Source organism: Mus caroli, unplaced genomic scaffold (genome assembly GCF_978045245.1).
Source record: "Mus caroli unplaced genomic scaffold, Mus_caroli_1 scaffold_7, whole genome shotgun sequence".
Classification (NCBI taxonomy): Eukaryota; Metazoa; Chordata; class Mammalia; order Rodentia; family Muridae; genus Mus; species Mus caroli.
In genome coordinates this window covers 126361033-126384256 of record NW_028227262.1, presented here as the reverse complement: position 1 = coordinate 126384256, position 23224 = coordinate 126361033, and the positions used below count along the sequence as shown (strand labels likewise).

General features: G+C 40.3%; 1 protein-coding gene across 8 annotated transcripts in view; it reads right to left on the bottom strand.

Moving 5' to 3' along the window:
- Positions 1–7762: 7762 nt before the first annotated feature.
- Cadps2 (calcium dependent secretion activator 2) overlaps positions 7763–23224 on the bottom strand; it is a 558168-nt gene continuing 542706 nt past the window's right edge. For 5 of the 8 annotated variants that reach the window (XM_029478700.2, XM_085840790.1, XM_085840789.1 and 2 more), the window contains 2 exons: positions 14601–14705; positions 7763–8935 (listed from right to left, as the gene is read on the bottom strand). In XM_029478700.2, the coding sequence (XP_029334560.1) occupies positions 8762–8935; positions 14601–14705 (279 nt within the window). In that variant the 3' untranslated portion in view covers positions 7763–8761. The remainder of the gene's footprint in view (positions 8936–14600; positions 14706–23224) is intronic. The other 3 variants (XM_029478706.2, XM_085840792.1, XM_029478707.2) reach the window with 1 other exon arrangement.

Genomic DNA, 23224 nt, shown 5'->3' with positions numbered 1-23224 from the left:
TGTGTGTGTTCTCTCTCCACTCTTGTCTGGGTTCCTGGGGATTCCTTCCTTTGAAACCGATTGGTGGTTGGTTGGTGGTTAAAAGTAATTGGCTTGATCTATAGTGTTTATGATCCCAGCGAAAGGGAGAAATTTTTCTAACAAGAAATCTCTTACATCTTACTATCTTAGTCACACACTTCAATGAGTGTCCTTCGAGTCCTGAATTCCCTCAACTGGCCAAACCCCAGATCTCCACTAATAGTGAGCCGGCAGTGGTACCAGACCTCATCCCCACAGCTGATTTCTACAACATCCATGGACAGGTGGTTCAGCTTCAGGCACCACACCTTTCACCGCAAACGGACTCTCTTCGAAGCCCCCATGCCCCTCGCTCCACCCTCCAGAGTGGGTGTGTTACTTGAGTTTAACAACTCTAGGGGCATCCCTAGAAGAACGAAGCTTGGTGCTTTATTAAGGGCTCTTACTACCTTTTCAAATATCAATTTGGATCGTCCATCTTGTTGGATGGACATGTTGGTTGCCTGTAAACCCGACCTTAAGAGAGCACGAGGCAGGAGGTTAGCTACAAGTTCGAGGTCAGCCTGGGTCACAGAGATCCAGCCTCAAAACTTCAAAACAAACAAATTTAACCTCCCAGTCTTAATTTAGCAGTTTCTCAATTTAGAAGTTTTCCATTGTCTTTCTAGAAGTCTCCTTTAACTCTCTTCGGTTAAATGTGGCTACTAGTTCCACAGAGGACCAGAGTCCTGGAAACTTGAAGAACCTCAGGCAACTTGTTGGCCCTAGATGACCACGAAGGGCGGGAGGGCAGCTTGTGGCTTCTTTGTGTCACGAAAGATGTGCCAAAGGCCCAGTGCAGACCGCAGCCGATGGCTTCAGAAGGCTGTCTGGGTCAAGAGTTGGAAGGGAAGTTGCGTTAAGAGTAATAAACTCAAAGAGCCTGGCAAAGGTATATGACTCACACAAAGACTGAATGAGGTCGGCTCCTGTTGCTTATGAAGGAAGCAAATGTGTGTGTGCGTGGGGGGGGGGGGACTCTACCTAACCCTGTGATTCACAGCTTCTCAGAAATTTACATAATACAAGGGCGTAGATGTAAACCTAAAGGACAAAAATAATAATTCAACGGCACATATTTCATTTTCGCACCGCGGACCTGGATGTGTTCCCGGTGTTGGCACATCACTGCTTCTTGGGGCTTTTTTACTCAGGACGCTGCCGAGTATCTGAACCTTTACACCACTGCCAAAGCAGAGGAAAAGAGAGAAGAGGAAGAAATTGACTTTCAGAGTGCTGGGCTAGATTTCTCCACTGCAAAAGACACCCCCCCACACCTTAAATTAAGAGAATTTGCTGCATACAAAAGACAGCAAGCATGGTAATATAATTGGAGTCCTTTCCTTTCCCAGAGACCTGGTGTCATTTTATTTGGCTGATGCTTTATTTCAAGCAACACAGTTAGCCTTTAACATGAACAGAAAGTTCCAATTTATCATTTCTCCAAGTAAGTGAAGATCTTAACTCTTACCAAGGGAACTGACTGTCAAAAAGACTCAGACTTAAGACAGGATAGAGAACCAGGAAGCAGGGCAGGGACAACACAGGTGGCATTGCTGCAAAAAAAAAAAAAAAAAAAAAAAAAAAAAAAAAAAAAAACTCTAAAGATCTCTCTCTCTCTCTCTCTCTCTCTCTCTCTCTCTCTCTCTCTGTGTGTGTGTGTGTGTGTGTGTGTTTGTGGTCGTTCTGAATTTGACATAGGTGACACCAGGAACATAAATTGCAAAGCCCTATCGAAGTACCTCCTTAAGGGTAGAATACCTCAAAGGAAAATCTGGAAGGGGGATGTTGAGATGCCAGGATTCCTGCATTTCAGCCAGGAAAGCACCGCCCTATGCCTTCCACCTGTGTCTGGAGTCTGGAGTCACCTGGAGGCACAAGACCAGAGAGAGCCTTGGGTGAATTCCTGAGCCTTCCTTTCTCTGTTTAGAACTCCATTCTGATCACTGGAGCCTGGAAGTGGTGATGGTTTTCTTTTCTCTGACATGCTCTTCTCTGAAAGATCTATCTGCATTGGTAGCATTCTCTAGCATGTAATCTATGTAGAGTTCACAATTATATTTTAATTTCCAAGGTTTTGATCAGAATTATAGAAGTGGAAATTTTACTAGAAAAACCACTCACCCCTAGCCCCTGCTGCCCACCCCCTCCTCTTCCTGGGCATCCATCTAGCAGCATAGATCCTATAATTCTCCTCTTAGACGCTTAGACTATTCTATTACCCAGCAAAGTAAAAATCAACATTTCCTTTTAAGAATGTTCTTCATACATATCCACAACACCAACTTCGAGAGCGTGTGCACACACACACACACACACACACACACACACACACACCTCTTTGGAGTTCTGGCCCAAATGCTCCTTCTTGAGCCAGGCTACATAGAACACAGTGAATTCCTAGTGCAGAATGGAGATTAGTCGGCTTTTCCGTACTTTGAACTTTTCCCCTGTAAAATGGGGCTAACATTTTATAAGAGTTCTTTTCATTCTCAAGAGACGTGGAGATTGAAAAGAGACCTTAAAGTAAGATAACTTTATGTATGAAAAGCTATTACCACTGTTTCAAAAGTTAGGAACTTTTTTAAATTGTTAGACAAATGAATTTTAAAAATGACCTCTCAGAGGTAGACTTTAGGTCAAATGTGTGGAAGTGTTGAAAACAGACACAAGAATTGCATTTATAAATCATTTTCTTTACAACCGCAAGGACTTTTTTTGTCCTTGGGGTCTCCCCTCCCATATTCAACTCTGTATTCCCCAGAAAACGCTCTCTTCGATAGCAAAAAGCCTTAAAAAAAAAAGCCAGTTTGCTTACAGCATATTTCACTTCTTTTGAACCAATTACACGTTCCCAACGTTAATCAACCTCCCATAGACGACTCTTATTTCTGAAAGAACACATCTTGTCATCATACAATGTAACAACAATAACAACAACAAAACTACAGTGTTTGAATAAATGAATGAACTTCCTCCATACAATAACTTTGAGGCAACTCAAAAAAATTATTAGCAGGTTATTGATCCAGAGGACCTAATGAAAACAATACACAACACTTCCTCCCCACCACACTCTCCTGCAAAGACACAGCTAGTATTGGCTAATGTTATGCAAAAGCAATGCCCAGAAGAGTAAACTTCAGAATTACAACAATTTGCCTTTCTTTCATGTACACTGAAGAGTTTCTTATGGGAGAAGGGCAGGGGTGGGGTGGGGCTTGTGCTAAATGGCACACCAGACTCCATGTGAGTAGATGCTAAAATGGCGTGATGTGTTACTTTTAATTTTTTACATGGGAACATATTGGTGGCATCTGTGTTTATGGGTACGGCAAACATACACAGGCTAGGCCGCACTGTCCTGCTTGTGTCTAAGGCTGTTTGAGATCAACTATTCAGTGGAAATAACTGTGCTTCCTCTTGGAAGTGAGCATCACTTCCAGGAACATTCAATACAGCTAGGAATAGGAGGAGACAATTCTGAAAGGGTTTATTTTTGTCATTGTTGAGAGTATCCCTCTGTTACTCACAAATAAGTACGCAAATGCAAGGCCCTTCACTGTACAGTTGCAAACATCATGGTATTCAGTCCCCACTTCTGGCATTCAGAAAGTTATAGGTTGGCTTCTTAAACAGAAAAGGCTGAGTGGGGAACAGTCCTCAGATAAAACTGTTCTAGTCCCAACCCTGCTTTTCCCTTTGGTGAGTCAGTAGCATATGTTTCTGCATGGTTACTTTGTATCTGTGTCCCAGTCTCCTCAGGCTAAAGGGTTCACAGAGGATATATCCTCTGTCTTGTATTGGGCCTCAATGATGTTTGGGTTTCCATGTGTCCTAGAAACACTTTGTTTAGCAACACATTAGGGCTAGATGTTGCCTCCCCCTGACACTACCTGTTGTTCTTCTCAAACTTCTGTGTCTGCTCTAAGTATCTGTACTTCTGTATCTGGGGCCACAGTGTGTATGCTGGAGGTGGGCACTGCAAAGGGTCTCTCTCTCTCTCTCTCTCTCCCCCTCCCCATCCTCTACCCCTTTCCATCTTTTCTCCCTCTTCCTCTCCCTCCTTTTCTTTTGCTGCTTCTCAATTTCCATGTGGTTGCTGTTGCTGCAACCTTGTTCTAGGACTCAGAAGTGTTCCCCTTACACTTAGAAAAATGTCAACGCACCTAGATTTCATTCCTGGCATTCCCTTGAGCTTAACTGCATTGCACAGTCCTGGGACTTCCAGCTTTACAACCTCACAGATTGATTGGACCACCACCATTCCAGTGTAGCCCCAGAGTGCCTCCAGCTGCCTCTCTCCACAGCCTCAGCTTCAGGGACTGCTGTGTCAGTGCCCAGTTTCTTAAAAGATGGGAGTCCTCTTTCCCACTTCCTGACTCCTTTACAAAGCTGGAACTGGACAGTCCTACCCAGTCCACAAACATCCCAGGTTCAGAGCTGAGTAGGAGCCAAGTGGAATCTGTGCCAGCAGAATGAATGACTTGTGAAACTGGTGGTGCCTGTTGGTCCAGGCTGGCTTCCCACCATGGTTTTAGAATCCATCATTCTATCAAGAAATAGTTAATAACAGCCAGAACTTCATAACATGGGTCTGATCCTTAGAATAATCTTCCTTATTTCAGTGTTCAAGACTCCAGAATTTAGATATGAGGGAAAGGTGCTGTAGGTCCTAGTCAGATTCAGACTGGTTTTTTCTGACTGTAAAGTTGGGCCTTTTGCAGGGGGGTGAAGTTGATATCCCCCCTGAGTTTTTTCCATTGCCCTTTAAGTTAGTAAATGGTGGGAGGCATAGTGATGCAAGCCTTTAATCTTAGAACTTGAAAGGTAGAGCCATGCTGATCTCTGTGAGTTCAGGCCAGCCTGGCCTACAGAGTAGTTCTAGGAGTCAGAGCGATGTAGAGAGACCCTGTCTGGAGGGGGTGGCGGTGTATAGGAGCAGGTGGAACTTTCCTCTGCCTTATAAAGGATTGAATCCGGGGCTTCACACACACTAAGATAATGCTCTGCCACTAATATATATTTATACTGTGATCACACACACACACACACACACACACACACACACAGTATGTGTGTGTAATTGTGTGTGTAATCCTAAGTAATTGTGGCTACAAGCATGCACCTTCCTTCACCGGAGTCTAGTTGTGCCTGCACATTCTCCTTGAAAACCACCAAATATTTTATGCAGGTAAAGTCCATGTTTGGTAGGCTCTTCTGACTTGTGAAACCCACTTGCAACCCAGCCTATATAGATGGTTCCTTTCAATAGCAGGATTCCTTTAAGGTAGACCCACATCCCATCTTCAGCTAATAGTGGGGTAGCCAGTCCAGGGATAACCTCATCATGAATTGGGGCGGGGAACCTGTCTTCCCGCTAGGGTTTTGGGGGCAGTGTGTGTGTGTGCGCGCGCGCGCGCGCGCGCGCGACTGTTCCCTGGTCGTGGGTGCGGGCTAGGGGCTTTGGTGAGCTGAGGCACAGAGCCAGAGACCCACTGGGCTTCGATGATTGAGCTAGAGAACGTTTTTTTTTTTTTTTTTTTTCCCAGGATCACTGATCTGTCATTTCCCTTCAGAGACCCAGACTGGCAAATTTCCATTTTCTGTGTTGAGAATAAGAAATAAAGGTGACTCGGGTCTTCCTCTGATCGCCTCCTCCTTATGGGGGCACTTTTCCCGGATTCAGTGCCAGGCCAAGCAGCAGCGAGGAAGGCTGAGCCGTGACTTCCCAGCTCGCTCTGCACCCAGCTGCAGTCACTGTTGCAGCCTGGGCTCCCTGCAGGGTTCGCCGCCCCGCGGATCCCTTTTTCGAAGCAAAGTACAAGAGAAAACTGATTTCCTGAGCTCTTTGCTCCTCTAGGCACCTGGAAGAAGCTGTGGACCCGGGTATCATGGGTCGTCGAGGGCGAAGAAGGACCGCCCCAGGCCAGGCAGCAAACCGGAGGGGAGAAGAGTAGGGGCCCTCAAACCCCTTTGCATGGGCATTAGAAAACTAGCAGGATATCTCTTCTTCTGAGCCAGGGACTCAGAAAGGGAATTCAAGTGGAAAAATACGTGAATGCCCGGGACTACCACAGCTGGCGCACAGAGGTTTCCCCAGGGCTGTGTAGCACCGTGTCTTGCCGGAAAGACATCGACCTGCTCTTTCTTCAAGAAATGTTTGAACGTTCTTTGCAGATGGGCTCATAACCCTTCTCCAGTGGACCTCACATATACAACTCTCTGCTCTTGCCTACATTCACGATGCGTGATCCCACTTCAAACATTTTGCAGGACTTGATAGGTTTTCAAATCCTCACTTTTGTTTTTCCATCCTGACAGTACTTTTGAAAGAACAATAGCATCTAAAACTGGGCTTGCTTTCATAGTTGAAGTTATATAGGGTAGAGAGAATTTCTGGGCAAAAGTGCACAGAAGCACTTTTCGCTCCTTTTCAGTTACTTCTTAAAGATTTTTAGCGCTCAGTTTTGTGATTCAAAGGTCAGTGTGATTAGACAAAATATGAGCAACGCCATAACTTGGTTCGCTATTGTCCTACCTGTGGGCATATTGGGTAGGAAGGAGGAAATGGAGCCTTAGATAAGGAGCAGAAAGTGTCACCCTTGGCAGAAAGACCCAGGCTGCCATAGTTAGATGTCACTGCCCCTGCATCAACTGCTTTCCCCCTTACCGTGAGTCCTGCCATCTAGAGATTTCCTTTGGACAAAAGGTGTTTTAAAGAGTTCCCGTAGAGTTAAGGAGACAGCAGTCACCAGCTAGGACATGGGACAACCCAAGTCAATTACACTGGCATGCTATTAAGAAAAATGGATATTTCACTGCAGAAAAGAAGGTGTTTGGAACAGGTCAGCAGTACAGAATGCCACCAGAATGCAAAAGGCCAAGAGTCCACTCTACACACACGCATGCACGTGTGCATGCACACACTGGTTTTTCACACAAAGAGCAGCGTTGTGTTGAGGAGAAAGTGCCACTGGGTAGTTAAGGGTTACATGCCTAGATACTTAGGGATTTAAGGCAAGGGGCACTGATAATGGAGCAAAGCAGGAAGATGTCTGTGGGTAATCTGCTTTCTAAACCAGTGAGTCCTTATTCTCTCATGGAGGACAAGGGAGGAAACTGTCTTCTTTTGTTTATCTTGCCATCTTACATTTAGGACCTAAACATCGAACCCAACTATTGATATATACTAATTATGGATAAATCAGATTTTGTGCACTACTTTGAGTGCCCTAATCACCATTATGGGACATGACAGGAGACACGAGTTCTGAAGTTCAAGGCATTTCTGGTATTTCATCATATCAGTGTTGATAAACTCAGTAGTACCTTCATTTTTTTTAACACAAAAGAAATGACTTGTCAATATAGACAGGGGTGGTTGGTTGGTCTATGCCTACAGTAACAGCTACTTAAGAGGCTGAGAGAGGAGGATCATGGGAGCCTAAGTTCCAGACCAGTTTGGACAACATGTCAAAATCCCACATCAAACAAATATTTACTTGTGAATAAGTGCAGTAGAATAGTATGCCAGTAAGTACATATTAATATATCATATATCAGTATAGTAATGTTAGTAAATTAATAAACAGAAATAAAAATATATCTTAGGAAAAAAAATCCCAACATAAAGATTCAGGGAAATTACAAATCATAACACTATATCCTTTAAATCTCCCAAGAAAACATTAGAATAATTACTAGCAGTAGTGGCAGCTAACAATTAGCATCACTATCATTACTAATATTACTAGCTATTGGTAGTTATTTCTATTAATATACTACTTGAGTAGGTAGCTAATTTTTTTTGACTGTGAATGTATGTTCCTGTTATAATTCTTTTATCAGATTGTGGGCCTACTAGTAGAAAATATACTGTTTATAACCATTGCTTATTTGGTTGAAAACAAAACACCAAGGAATAAAACCAAAACACAGAGCCAGTTAGTTGGGATGTTTGAGATACTGCAAATATTTTTTACTGCATTTAATCTATTTAAGTGGAATGAACATACAGGTTGCTCTGACTGAATGGATTTTTATTATTGCCGGCAAGCTGTTACACTTGTGTTGGAAGCACACCTGGCGACATGGTACACGTGAAAGAAAATGTTCAGAAAGAAACAGGATGTAAGCCTGTGGATAATCTAGTCTACATTTGGGTATGAAACTCTTTGAAGTCCAGAATTACACCTGCAGACAAATTCAGAGTTATGAAAACCAAGGCTAAAGTTTTCTACACATCACAACACTGGCAAATTACAGAACAAACTTCATACATAAATTATAAGTGGGAGGCACACCACTTTGACAGAAGTAACAATAGGGTTGGTGCTGTGACCAGAAATGGCTTCTCTTCACAATGCTCTGTCATGGGAGATGCATACCTCATATGACACATAGGACATTATTTTGAGATTACTATTAAAAAAAAGTCAAATATACTAACAACAAACAAACAAAACAAAACAAAACAAAGCAGTTCATATTCCAGTCACGAGCACAGCCAATTTTTAGGTCAAGCTATGTGAATATGGTTTTTCTTTCCAAAAATACATGGCATTTCTCTCTTTATCTCCAAGTTCACATTCTAAAGAAATTAGAGCATATTTATTTGGTCAAGACAGTAAAAACAGTTACAAGGACAAAGTGCACAGAGCAATGCCAAGGTCTTCCTTCCTTTCGAGGAACTGCATCATCAGCCTTCTTCCTCTTCATCACTGTCCTTCATGGTAATGCCCTGAAGTCCTCCTCCTTCTGAGACAGAGGCTGTGGCCTCCTCTACAGTTAAACGTCTGTGCAGAGTATCATATGTCTTACTGTTCAGCGTTCCCTCCAACACACCCTGCAATCGGAAATCCCTGTAGGTTTTCTAGAAGGAGAAAAGAGTGTTTGCTTTGATTAGTTAGATGTGTGCCTATACGTGCAGAGATAGGGTTGTGTACTTGGAGGGCATTTTAGAAATATAGGGGAGATCCACTAATGGATTCTAACGGTGGCTGCCCATACCAATCAACTTGTTAGTGTAGTTCTGGGGAGAAAACAGAATGAGTGACTTGGGATGGTGCAACTCGAACTCCAATCCCAAGGATAGGTCAAAATGTTGTGACTACCAGATGACAAATTAACTCCCCTTCTCCAAACATTACTAATTGCACCAAGTTTTATGCTGAATAGTCTATAACAAAGGTAACACGATATGTTTATGTTCATTTTTAATAGGAAGGATTCCTTACGTTTCGATAGGGGAGTTTTTCCTTTAATACTGAAAAAATATACTTAATTTTATAAAATATATTAGTTTTGGGGACAGGCATTGGAGGAGAAAGTTTATCATGAATAAAAGAAGTTCACATTTTATGCACCTATGAATTACAAAATCTATTCACTCATGGTATGATACTGGAAAGTTATATCTATAGTATGCCTATAAGATTTTTACCTTTTTCCTCTGAAATGCTCCTAAGACAGTAAGTATCACAATTCTCGGAAAAGGTTTCCATAGGTAGGAAAACAAAATGAGCATTCATATGTTTTGGTAAAATAATAAGCCATCAGATAACATGTTAGAGCTGTGATTTATAGACTACCTACGAATAGAATTCAATGTTTAGTATTTAAACATAATTCAATGTTTTTAAAAATTAAAATTACATTTATTTGGTTTTTTTTTGTGTGTGTGTGTGTATGTTTATTAGAGAACAACTAGTTTGAGCTGGTTCTTTCTCCTGACCATATGGATGGCAGGGATCAGTTCAAGGTTGTCCGGCTTGAAAGCAAGCACCTTTTACACACTGAGCCATCTCATTGGCCAATCTATAGCAATTCTTCAATTTCCCATCCCCTGTGGGATTTAAAATGTGTAACCTATAAAGCTTCTCTTATGTTTAAAGTGTGATTATTTTCACGACTCAATAAGACTGCTTAATAGTATTGTTGTTGGCCTTGGGAGAACATCTACTTATTTATACGGAGAAACCAAGAACTCATGAAGATCTGTCATTCCATGGAAGAACTCTGAAAGGCATTTTAAAAAAGCATCTTTCTGCTGTTTGCTAGATTTAGAGTCAGAGCAGACAGACTTCAGTGGACTTCCCGGTGTCAGTTGATGTCAATATGCCATTTTGCTAAGTGATTGCTGGCAGGTAGGTTTTGTTTGCTCTGTGTTTTAAATAAGCAACAGATGAAAAAAAGAAGGAGTCAAATCAGGAGGGATATTGTATCACATTGTGCAACATCATAACCCCAGTAGATGGGAACACAATGAAGAGAAGTTTCGTTTTGTTCAATGCAGCAGACATTGCCAAAACAGTTCTATCAGAAGACTGAGACAATCCCGGAAAACTCCAAAGGTGCTTATCGCTTGGGTGTGGGGGGGGGGGCCCTCATTTAGCTCCTATGAGCTCTGCCCACAGCTTTCTGGGAAAAGCAGTGGCACTGAGAGTAATGGAAGCCCATGGAAGCCCTGGACCTGCCTCAGTTTCCCCTCTTTCCCTGGCTTGTGCCCAAGGGTCTCTCTAGTTTCTGAATTTTCTTTTAGATGTAAGGGTGGAGGACAATATAATCTTTCTCATTTGATCACTTGACAGGAGTAGACTTCGTGTTAAAAACCAACAGCCGGGTCTACAAAGCTTCATGACAATCGCTGTATGGCATCCGGGGTCAGCGGCTCCACAGCCAACCTGATTTCCTTTCAGAGAGTATTTTCTCTGAGATGATCAAATCTAGTTCCACTTAACTTTCAATAGCTTCTCTTAAGTCACATACCATCTACCACCTTCATATTCGCTATCTGGAATAAACGCATTATGATGCACTCATAGGCTGCCTTCTGATTCATAAGTTAAAGTACCACTAAGGTAACATTGCTTTATGATACCAAAAGTCATAATTCACATTTAAAACCACAGAAGTAACTCTGAAATGTGAATTTTGTCTAGAAAATGTGATAATTAATATACATGGCATTACTGCCACAAACATTTGTATTAAATGCTATAGTCTTTTTAAAAATTAGATTAAAATTATATTAAGCACACAACACAAAACTCCTCACTTACAGATGAATAATGATATACTGTACTGTGCCACAATTATTTACTAAGTTTCTAATTTGCTCTTTGTGTTTGATTGCAATGACTTCCTTTAATTATTAGTAAGTTAGCTCTGATAGACTTGAGCTATGCATTTGAAGTCCCAAAGGCTTTCAAATTTAAATATACTTCAGATCATCTCCTTATTCGTGAGCCAATAACAATCGGGAGGTGGGGTGCAGTGCAGGTCCCTGCAAACTCTAACTCAGCACCCGGTGTTCTCAGGCCTCCACAGTGGTGAGGTTGGCTTTTCATTAAGACGAGGACTTGCCACAGGCTCCTGCTTGCTGCTTTTCTCCTAGCAAAACAAGCAGCTGATTTATATTAATTGCTTTAATATGTTTTATGGCCACTAGGGAGAACAGAAATCAACAACCCTTTCAATTATTTGGGGATCTTACTTTCCTCCTTCTCAAACAAGTTCATTCTCATGTTAAACCTTCACACATAATTTCACAGACTTTGATCTTTTTTTAAAATGCCAGATTTACTGATCTAACTCTTTCTTTCTTTCTTTCTTTCTTTCTTTCTTTCTTTCTTTCTTTCTTTCTTTCTTTCTTTCTTTCGTTCATTTTCTTATTTTCTTTTTTCTTGCTTCCTCCCTCTCTCCTTTTTTTTCCTTCCTTCCTTCCTTCCTTCCTTCCTTCCTTCCTTCCTTCCTTCCTTCCTTCCTTCCTTCCTTCCTTTCCTTCCCTTCCCTCCCTTCCCTTCCTTCCTTCCTTCCTTCCTTCCTTCCTTCCTTCCTTCCTTCTTCCCTCCCTCTCTTCCCTCCCTCTCTCCCCTCCCTCTCTCCCCTCTTTTTTCCTTCCTTCCTTCCTTCCTTCCTTCCTTCCTTCCTTCCTTCCTTCCTTCCTCCCTCCCTCCCTCCCTCCCTCCCTCCCTTCCAACAAATGCACCAATTACTGTGTGCTGTTAATGGGCAAAGTAGACTCTCACACAGATCACTCTCAAGTCTTTCTGGGCTTAGAATAATGGCCACGCCTGCCTGTGGGTAGTGAGGGAGGAGGTAGAGATGAGTGGGTCCAGGTTAGAATGCTGGGATCTGCTGTAACAGGCAGGCCAAATCCAAATGATCTAGATAGAAGGAAGGCCACCTAGCAGCCCTCACAGTTCTCCATGCATCATGTTTAGTCCTTCTTAGAAACTCAGTGGAATGTGGTTACTAAAAACAATACCGCTATTGTGAGTAAAAAATGGCTTTTTTTTTTTAAATAAACAAAACCAAAATCACTTCTAAGGATTTGATGTTGAATCACTGCATGGTACTGTTAAGTCATGCTGTGGCTGGTGGCACAGGTCTGTCATTTTTGGTATTTGGGAAGCTGAGACAGGATGATACCCGGGTGTTCAAGATCTGCATGGGTGGCAGAGAGAGTCCAAGGTCACCCTAGGAAACTTAGCACTAGCATGTCTCACTGCTAGAGTGCCTAGCACAAATGAGGTCCTAGAGTCAGTCTTCAGCACAGAGAAAAGTAAAAATAAAGTTAAATATTTATGAAGCTTAATTGCATACTTATTAGTTTCCATTATTTACGGCCATGAAAGGAGATTATCTTAAAATGAGATAACATTGGATTAGAGCAATATGAAAAAGCTGCTGTAATATTTACAAAGTTATTAAATGTTCTTTCATGTTAAAATATTCACTCACGAGAAGTTGTATTCTCTTAGCATATTCTATGTATAAGTTATTAACTATCCCTATGTTGTATACTTTAACTATGTTTGGAAATCACATTTCAATAAGTTGAAAGCAGCGCATGCTCTCCATTAGTTTAGATGCATTAATATAAGAAAATAAATAACTTTCAAACTTCCGTGAAACAAATGATGAGCAAGGAATAAAAAACGTTTTAATTCTCCAAACAATGAGATTAGCTATCTATCAACTGAGGATTGGCTGAACATATGATTTCTGACGTCTCAAACGTGAGAGACAGAAGCTTGAGAAAACAGCCAGTCGGCCCCATTTAAATAACAGTATACACTGTGACATCAACAGATGCATGCATATGCAAGGTAAACGCAGTATCCTGACTGTCTTTCATGCAGAACAAACTTCACTTGAAAGCGGTCTAAGTTACATTTGTAGACGTGAGGAAGACATGATGGTGGAGTAAGACGCACATGAACATGTCCCAGTGTGGTTTCACATTACTTACTCTGTAAGTAAGTAATACCTGCTATGAGAAAGTGAAGGTATTTTGTTTTTTATATGAAATGTGTTGCTGGAGCATGCAAGTGTCACGTGTGGCAATAACTTTACTTGTTATTGGTCACTGATCATCATTGCTATTATTTTAGCATGGTTCACTTCCTTCTTTGAGGCAAATTGCCCAAATCTGACTGTGGAACAGAATTCATCTGTGGCTTTGATTTGTGGTAACTTGAGAGTCTGTAGCACAAAACAATTTGTATGTGAATTACACTCTAGGAACCAAGAAAATGATTTTCCTGGTAAATTTTTAAATGGAAATGGAAATTTCCTTTAATGATGTAATGCAGTGGTACTTTGAAAACTTCAGCGTGTATTAGAGTCTTCTGCAGGCTTGTTAATCTGTAGGCTACTGGGTCTTATCATTAATTCCTGGTTTCACCGGTATAGGCTGTTGCCTAGGACCCTGTGGTTCTGACAAATCCAAAGTGGGTTCTGATAGTTTGAGGTCAGAATGGAGATCTCACATGCCTGACATGCGCGTGCGTGCGTGCGCGCGCACACACACACACACACACACACACACACACACACACTCCACCCCTATATGGGAACCACTAATAAGCAGCACTAAGTGGAAGGTCTTCTGCATGAAAACCCCGATTCTCTGTTTTCAGCTACATCAAAAAATTTGACTTTTAGAAAAAAAATTTTGAGTAAATTTTTGCCCCCACAAAATTTTTGTTGAGTAGATCTGTTATTTTAAAGCTCCCAGCTGTTAAAGATAAAATATAGGCTAGTACCTTTTTCTCTTGAAGCACAAAAGTCCAAGTCTCCTGCTTGTGAGGTCTGTCTTAACAGTTTTGGATGCTCTCTAACAGTCACATCCTTAACATGTTAGAAGAGGAATAGTTCCACATGAATCTGGGCTGTGTAATTCCTAACACAATGTGTATAATTTCCCAATAGGGAATGGGCAAATCAGGAATTTCCCTTATTTTATTGTCAAGTACAATTCAAAAGCCCTCGTGATTAATATATCGTCCCAATAAACATGAAGAATGTACTTTATTCTTATGACAACGAGTGTGAAATCACTGCGGACCTACCACAGTCAAGTACATGCTCTGGGGGATTTGTGTGCATTGTCTTTCGCTCTAAGTACTTAAATCCACCAACCTTCTTCTTCTTCTTTTTCTTTTCTTTTTTTTTTTTTTTCTTGTGGTAGGATCTTACCATTATTCTTTACAGTTTGGCAGGCAATTCACATTTCAACACTTTTCATTTACCTTCACAATCTTGATGAGCGTCTTCAGTTGGTAAATATGAAGCTGGAGGTCTAGTCTGTCAGCCAGCCACACACAAATGACTTTCATGGAATTGCTGTACCATTGCTGGAAAGAAGGACGGGGTGGGGAGGAGGAGGAGGACAAAAAAAAAAAAAAAAAAAAAGAAAACAATCTCTGCAGTATTCATTTAACAGATTCAGTAATGAGAGGGTAATGAAGCACTCTGAAATGACCACAGATCAGCACTTGAAGTCAATAATGCTATAATTTCCTGTTAACAGAATTGTATGTTTTGCTGGTAAATCTGCTGAGCTGAGCTGGGCTGTTCTTTATATGAATTAGCATTGCAGTGTTTAGCTGTAACATATTCATGGGGAATCGTGTGTTTTTGCACTTTGCAGCCTAGTGGCCTGCTTTGCAATTTGTAACAATGGGCACTAAATACACTTTATGGCACTGAATGGATGGCCAAGCTGCAGGGGGAAAAAAACCCAAAAAACCAAAACAAAACAATAACAAAAACCCACCAGGTAAATCATTTTTAAAGGGAAATTTCCTATTGGTCTTCATGCTATAAAAAATTCAGACACTTACGAGAGTTAGAACCTAGTCATGATGTCAATGCTTAGATACAACATTTTGAAGGAATGCAAAAAGTATCTACAGCTTACTAAATTGTGGTCCATTATGCTTTTGTATAAATCTTATGAAGCATTTGCCAAGATGTTTTACACTACTTAAATCAAGATTTACTGAGATCACAGGAAGGAGCCTTGTCAAGGTGGAGTTCTTGTATGCAGTAAGAATCACAAAGCACACACTGTCACCCAAATCATGAAAAGAAAAGATCTACATTGCTTTGCAAGTAATCTTGGAGGCTTCATCTTTTTTTCCATTTATTACAACTCAATTGAGGGGGGGGGAAACCCTGCAATTCTTTGGCAGCAATTTCCTGCCCTGTATAATATAATACACACTGAGCAGAAAAATAAAGCATAAAAAGATTTCTTTTGGTCTCTTATTTTCAAAACAGGCATCTGATATTAATTGTGACATTCTAAGAGATTCAGTGATGGTGATTACGTGACAGAGCCAGGTGTTGGTACTGGTGTAATAATGCCGCCACTCATTGGGTAACAGAAATATCAATATTGATTTGGCATTTACAAAATGAGAGAAGTGTTTTGAAAGAGTTGTTTGTGTGTGTTGTGCTGTTTGCATACATAAATATGACAACACACCACATATGCATTTGTTTTTTTAGGTATCCAGACACATATTTTTTTTTTAAATCTTATTTTCCTCCATATAACAACACAGTAAAATTTAACTTCTAAGTTCTACAAGTCTAAAATTCATCCAGGCTTGGGTTTATTGACGATTTAATAGTGATACGATGTAACAGAGTCAGAAATGGTAGTTTAAGTAGGAAATGAATTAGCCACATACTTTTATTTCTATTCATTTGTTGCTCTATTGAAGATGCAGGCTTAAAATGTGACAAGCAAATTAAAATGAGCTGGTTTACTAAATATGACCAAAGAGATTACAGACAATGCTGTTTTACATTTTGGAGTAGACTGAGAGTTAAATACCACTGTTCTTTCCTAATGAATCCTTTGTTTACTGTTTCAGTACTGTCCAATTAGTATTAAAAGTTTTATAAAATGAGATACCCACACTCATAAACTTTACATTACTAGTTAGTTGCTGCGGTGCTTCAGCGGATACGTGGTCTCAGAGTCTTTTATGGATACATGCTACCTTTTATTTCTGACATTAATTCTACATTCACTTCCCTGCTCCCCCAAATTATTTAGCCTTAGTTGCTTGTATTTTAAAATAGCTGAACACTTGGGTATTATTGGAAATAATTAATTAGCATATGGCATTAAGAACCTACTCCTATACCACACTGAGTAGATATTCTGGAACCTAAAATGCTGTCAAAAGGGGCTAAACTTTAAAAAATTCTACTCTTGGTATGGGATAGAAAAAAAAAATTTCCTGTTGGAGGAGAGAAAATATTATATATCATATAAAGACTAGCACAATGCAGCATTAATATGTTAGTATCTGTACATGCTGAGTTGTATAAAACTCAAAGAAGTGAAGCCCTCCCTTAAAACCACTCAACGTGCACCTTTATGTTTTTAAAAGAAGTCCTCATATCATTTGAAATTAGTTTAACTTAAATTTCCTGTCCTGTATAAATGATGCTCATGATGATGTTATAATGGAAAGGACATTTAACAGAACACAGGCATTATTATTAATCTAACACTTCTAACATAGTACCCAAATTATAAATTAAGAGAAAATGAGCTTGGGAATAAAATAATCTAAATGGGACGAGAGCAATAGAGGCGAACATGTTGGCAGTTAAGGAAGAGGTTGAGCCATTTTTCCTCAGTCTTCCCTTGGAGGCAAATATCTCCATCTAGAAGCAACATATCTCAGAAATGGTATCCTATCTGTTCAGAACGTATGCTTTCAATTTACGTCAAGGCAGACTGAAGAATAATTGTGGCTGAATTGAGGGATTGACTAGGGACAGCAGTGGCTTAGGGCTGAGTGAGGGCTTAGCCTGTGAGGCCATGGAAGAGCAAGCTAATGATAATATCATTCCATTGCAACTTTCCTGCCTGAGAGGAAACTGGAGCCCTCCTCTTCCCACCCCAACAAAGCCACCACACAGGAACTTCTTGCAGTTTGATACTTCTGGTGCTGGAGTTAATATGTCTTTTCTAAGGGGTGAAAATACAGTAGCTCACCCTCTCCATTTTTCTTTTCATTTTTGAGGAGAGTCCAAATTGGGTACGCTTCCTTTGCCTCATCAAATCAAACCCAAGCAAGCCTTTGCATGAAACAAAGAAAGAAAAAAAACAAAAACAAAAACAAAAAACAAACAAACCAACAAACCAAAAAAAAAAAAAACCAAACCCCCAAAACTTGAGAGAGTGACTATGCAGCAGAGTCAGAATGTTAGACGTTAGGAAAAAAATCCTCTTCATTTTGTGAAAGTTAATTTTACTAAGTAAGGCACTTGTCTATTTGCTGTTCACTTCAGGGACTCCCAGGAAGGCACAACCGCAATGGTGGTTTCCTTCCCATATATCCTTTGCTTTGGTCTACTCTGGGATAAAGCAGTAACTGTATATTTTACATTTTTTCCTCTCTCTCTACTGCAATGCATGATACTAGTCTGCCACTTTAACAAAAAAAAAAAAAAAAAAAAGCTCCTTTTTTTTCCTTTCATGGTTCATTCAGCTCCTGCAAGGGCATGCACCACTCACTCACTTCATCTTCTTGAGATATCTCTTTTAAAGCAAAAGACAAGGGAAGGAAAGGCTAGGGCTGACTCTGTGAGACCCTTGTATTTATTCACACTTATTGTGCATGACTGTAGACTGGTAAATCATATTAGCAGCCCGTCTCCCCATCAAGCTGCTACTTGCTTTCCAGCCCTGGGAAGGTTCAACAAATCAACAGGAGCACGGAAAACAGAACATCAGTCTAATCTAGTGTTTAAGGTGAAGTTTTCAAACCCAATCTAAGAAGATCTTTAGAGCAAGCAACAAGCTGAAGGGCTCAGAAGGTGGTATTGACAACGAGGGAGTGTGGAAATATTGAGAAACGCAGCACTTGTGCATTTTTAATAACAAGAGGGTCAACAGGGGCACAAGCTCCCTCAGTGCCAGGAGTTGCCACTGACTATGGAAATTGCCACACCAGGGCCATAAACGCTCGCAGTTCATCAGCTTTCTTAAACACCCTGAACCCCCTCCGTGGACCTTTAGTCTTGAATTAACAAACCAAAGCAATGAAAGAGGGTGCAGCCTGAATGGCTGGCATTGATCCCCAACCGTGTCGGCACTGCTACAGGCCCTGAAAATCTCTCTCCATTGTCAATAGAAATTGACAAACCTCCGCTCCTAAATAGTGCAGCTGAGCCGGGCGGGATCCACGCAGCTGTAAAGGGCTCTGCTCTTGGGGCCCCGGAGCACTAACAATGGAACAAGCATGAGCTCTTTGTCAGCCTCAGACTCGGCAATTTTCTAACAAGGATTAAAGTTGTTTCTCCGCAGAGCTGGTGAAAAGAGATTTAGCAACATACCGTGCTTTCTTCGTGCAAGTTAAAGAGAAGTAGTTAAGGAATGTCATTATTCTGTTGACTAGAGGAGATACAAAACAAATATATTAAATATGCACAAACCTCCCCCCCACTTTGGCCTCATTTATAACATTTGGAGGATGATTCCATTAAGTATAACACTTATAGCCTGGGAACAAGCACTTCACATTTATTTTGGAAGTTTTATTTTTCAAAAGTCCAGCTGCTTGCCACCTGGAACGAGGTCTCAATACATACTAATGCACAATGCCTTTAGACCCTCTGTGGGCTGATATTCCTAAATCTGAATCACAAGACCCCATAGGGGCTATATATTGAGGCTGCTTCAAGCAAATGATTTCTGGCAGAATGCAGCTTCTGATGATGATGGCAAAGCAAAAATAGCCGCGTCGCATGGCACAGATCTGTGGTGTGTTTTCTGCTTAAGTGTTTAGATTTTTATTGATTACGAATTGGCCCAACTAGTTGGTATATTTTCATCCTTCTCCAGCTATGCTTGTCTCAATAGGTTTAAAAAAAAACCCAGAAAGGAAAGAAGGAAGGAGAAAGAAAGAAGGAATAAAGGAGGAAGGAAGGAAGGAGGAAGGAAGAAGGAAAAGAGAAGGAAAGGAGGAGGAAATAAGGAAGGGAGGAGGGTGGAGAAAGAAAGGCAGGAGGAAGGAAGAAAGAGGAAGAAAAGAAGGAAGGAGGAAGAAAGAAGGAAGGAGGAATGGAGGAGGAGAAAGGAAGGAGGGAGGGAGGAAGGGAAGAAAGGAAGGAAGGAAGGAAGGAAGGAAGGAAGGAAGGAAGGAAGGAAGGAAGGAAGGAAGGAAGGAAGGGCCAACACCTTTCAGGGCACTAAGGTTTGATGGATGGCTAAATTTCCAGAGTGAGCAGTGTTTATTCAAGAGAAGGTTTTTTTTTGTTTGTTTGTTTGTTTTTTTTTAAAGAGCTCAATTACTCTCTTGAAAGGGAAGAAACCCCACAAAATCTCATTTTAAGAAATGTAAACTTTAAAATCCAGTAGCTCAATTGAATTAAAGAATGTGTGTGTGTGTATATATGTATATATATATATATATATATATATATATATATATATGAATGTTGAAGGCTTTGGTATGAGTGAGAACTATAAGCCACCCTTTAGGACCACTTAGTGGCACTATTAGAGAAACAAAAATTTATAAACACTGGTGCTCTACAGTTTTAGCAGCACACTGAAAACATGCATGCTCTATTGGCTACCCATTGCTACTTCTGCCAGCAGCCCATCTACTTAATAACTAAATTATGGTTCTATTCCACTCACTTCCCATTTCTAAACACTCAAATGTAAATGTAATATTAATGTAAATGTAATACAATAATGCCACCCCCATCCCTAATTCAAGGCATCCCACCAAAACTATCATATTCAGATTCACAGAACAGATGTCAAGACATGATTTTAAGTCTCAGGCAGAGCCCTTTACAGCTGTGTGTTGGCTTGGAAAAGGATGAAGGGCTGTTTTAAGGAAAACCCAAACCAACATATTACAGCTGAAAACAGAGGATGTGCTTGGCCCAACTGACACATGCTAACACTGTCAATTAGGCACAGCGATGGTCCTGGAGGATGGGGCAGATACAGAGCATCTCCTGGCCATGGTAGCTAAGGGCTGGAGCTCATATACCAGAGCAGAAGAAAACAGGCCCTGGGAAGGAGGGCAGAAGGAAGGCAGTGCTAGCCCCTTAATCTATCTGCTCAAGTGAGCTGGTCTGATGAATTGTCAGTGCCTCAGATTCTCCACCTGTATGAGGCGGTACAGATGAAGAAACCAATAGCCCTGCAGAAATGCTGGTCATCTGGGGGCTGGGGGCACCGTTCAAGGCAGAACACATGCTTACCATGCCTGAGACTCTGTATTCTATTCCCCAAAATGGAGAAAAACATTGTAAAATCAGATCGATTGTTTCAGGAAAAGGCACAAAGACTGAACTGAAAGAAAAAAATTAAACTATCAAATTCTCATTCTTTCAGGGTTTTTTTTTTTTTTTTTTTTTTTTGGGCTTGGATACTGCTTTATTCTTTCAGGATAAAGAAGCAAGAAAGTTTTGAGTTCTAGAGCTTTCTACTATTTGTTGTTTTGTTTTTAAATCCATTTTCTCTCTTAATAAAACACAGACACAGGAATGAAACAATGAAGTGTAATAAAAGGAGTAGGGTGACAGAAGTTTGCATTGTCACTTTTATTGCTGTTATTTTATATGACTATTCATTATTTTGACATAGGGTCTTCTGTATTTTAGGGTGGCCTTGAGGTTGCCATGTAGCCACAGGTAAACTTGAACTTCTGATTCTCCCTTCTATACCACTGTGCTGGGGTCAAACCCAGAGCTCTGCGCATGCTAGGCAAGCGCTTTACTATGTGAACTTCTTTTCTAGTCTTATAGTATGATTATAATTCTGATCATAAAGTCATCAAACACTTTTTATATGATGTACAAGTAAAATGAACTAAGGTCAACTATTAACTTTGATGAAGTAGGTGTTATTTACTATTTTGCATATTTGCATATTAATTAAGTAGAACACTGGATTCAGATTAAATAATTTTCTTATTCAGAGCTATACATCTTATACGATATTTAATTTACATTTTGGTTCCAAAGTCTAAGTTTATAATTGTTACTTCATTTCCTTTTTGAAAACAAGCTAGTTTTCTGTACTGTTAGCCAAAAAGAATTCCAATTCTTTAAGGCAATTTGAAGCTTCTAGTATAAAAATAAGAAACCAACCCCTTTAATTCCTGGTGGCTGCACACTGATCATGACACAGTACTGTGCACAGATATATGGGGTTCTCAACCATTTCAAAGATGTTCACCAGTTTCTTGCAATTTGAAGAAATCCACACTCTCAGACAACAAACGTATCAATAAATCTGCTAATGAAATGTGCAAGGTAAGGAAATTCTTTGAAGAACCATATTCCTTTAGGACAATCAAGTGACTGTTACAAGACTCTTACATAAGCTACCCTTGCAAAGATTTTTTTTTTAATTTGCCCTATTGCCTGATGTTTACAAATACTAAAAAAAAAACCAAAAAAAAAAACAAACCAAAAAACAAAAACCCCCCTACACTCCCCCTATTTTTAAAAGTGTAACAAAACAGTGAACAGAAAAAAGATCTGCATAGGAGAACTCAATACATGTGGCTTTCTGCATGCTCTGTTTGTTTCTTAAGCACAGATGATGCACACTTTTTGATGTTGAATAGTCAGAAGGATTTCTTTTGTTTTAAGTATGACATAACACTTTGATATTTTGCAAATTATGAGCCTTTCCTTTGCTAATTTACATATTTAGAGAATGGTTCTCATGAAGTTTAGAATGGCTTTAAACTCTATATACAGTTGAGGGTGACCTTGAACTCCTGACCTTCTTGCTTACTCCTTCCACATGCCAGGTTTATTTAAGGAAGAAAAAGGTAAAATGTGCCAAGCAGGGAGTGCTGGCATCTACTAGACACTTTCTGAATGCAGAAACAAACTTCTTTGTCATTGGAGTGCCAGACCCTCTTCATCTCAATGCCACTTAAAAGCCTTGCTACACTACATAAAAGGTATTGTTTTATATTATTTACTATCTTAAAGTAGGCAGCTGCCTCTGCATGTTTATTTTGTACCTCACCTGATGCTAAAAGGCTAGTGATGAAAATGTAAAAATCAGTTATTCCACTCTTCTCTGCTTAGGACCCAATGATGGGAGCCACACTGGTTTGGTTACTATTTGCACAAAACAAATTAATGGTTTGGCAGAAATCAGTAGGTTATTTAGTCACAACAGCGTTTTCAACAGTCCAGGACACAGAAATCATTTAAGAATGATTTTCTTGGGTGTTACAGCGATGTTTTGTTTTGTTTTGTTTTTCCTGGTTGGATGACAAGTTACACACTGCATATAAAATTTTAGTTAATATTGTATTTTAAATCAATAACATAAGACCTAAAGGAGGATACAGTTATCTTCAGGAATTGCTACTTAAATGGTATGATTTCATTTCAAGATAAGATCTAAGCTTGAGAATATGCTGGCTGAGGGTCTTCCTACCTGAGATTTTTAAGATAGAGAATGGGAAACAACCCAAAATCCAGTCTTCAAAGTTCACAGAGAAAAGCGTAAGCAGCTGCCTTTCTGCCTCAGTCTTGGTCAGTTCCCACAGGGGGTGCGCAGCAAACCATAGAACCAATGGCTCCACCTTATGTTGGGTTTCTCTGTGCCTTTGCTTTCTCAGCTTGCCAGCACCACTGGACTGGAATTGGACTACCAACTTCATCTCCCTGGCTATATGTATACATATCAGTATTGAAGATGCAGTTCCTCATTGTCTGCTTTGAAAACAGTACTGTTTAAACAACCAGGGAGAATTGGGTACGCTCTCATTATATGCTTCTTATACCCTAGCCAGGTGATAATAATAAATAATAATAATAATAATAATAATAATAATACACCATGTGTTAC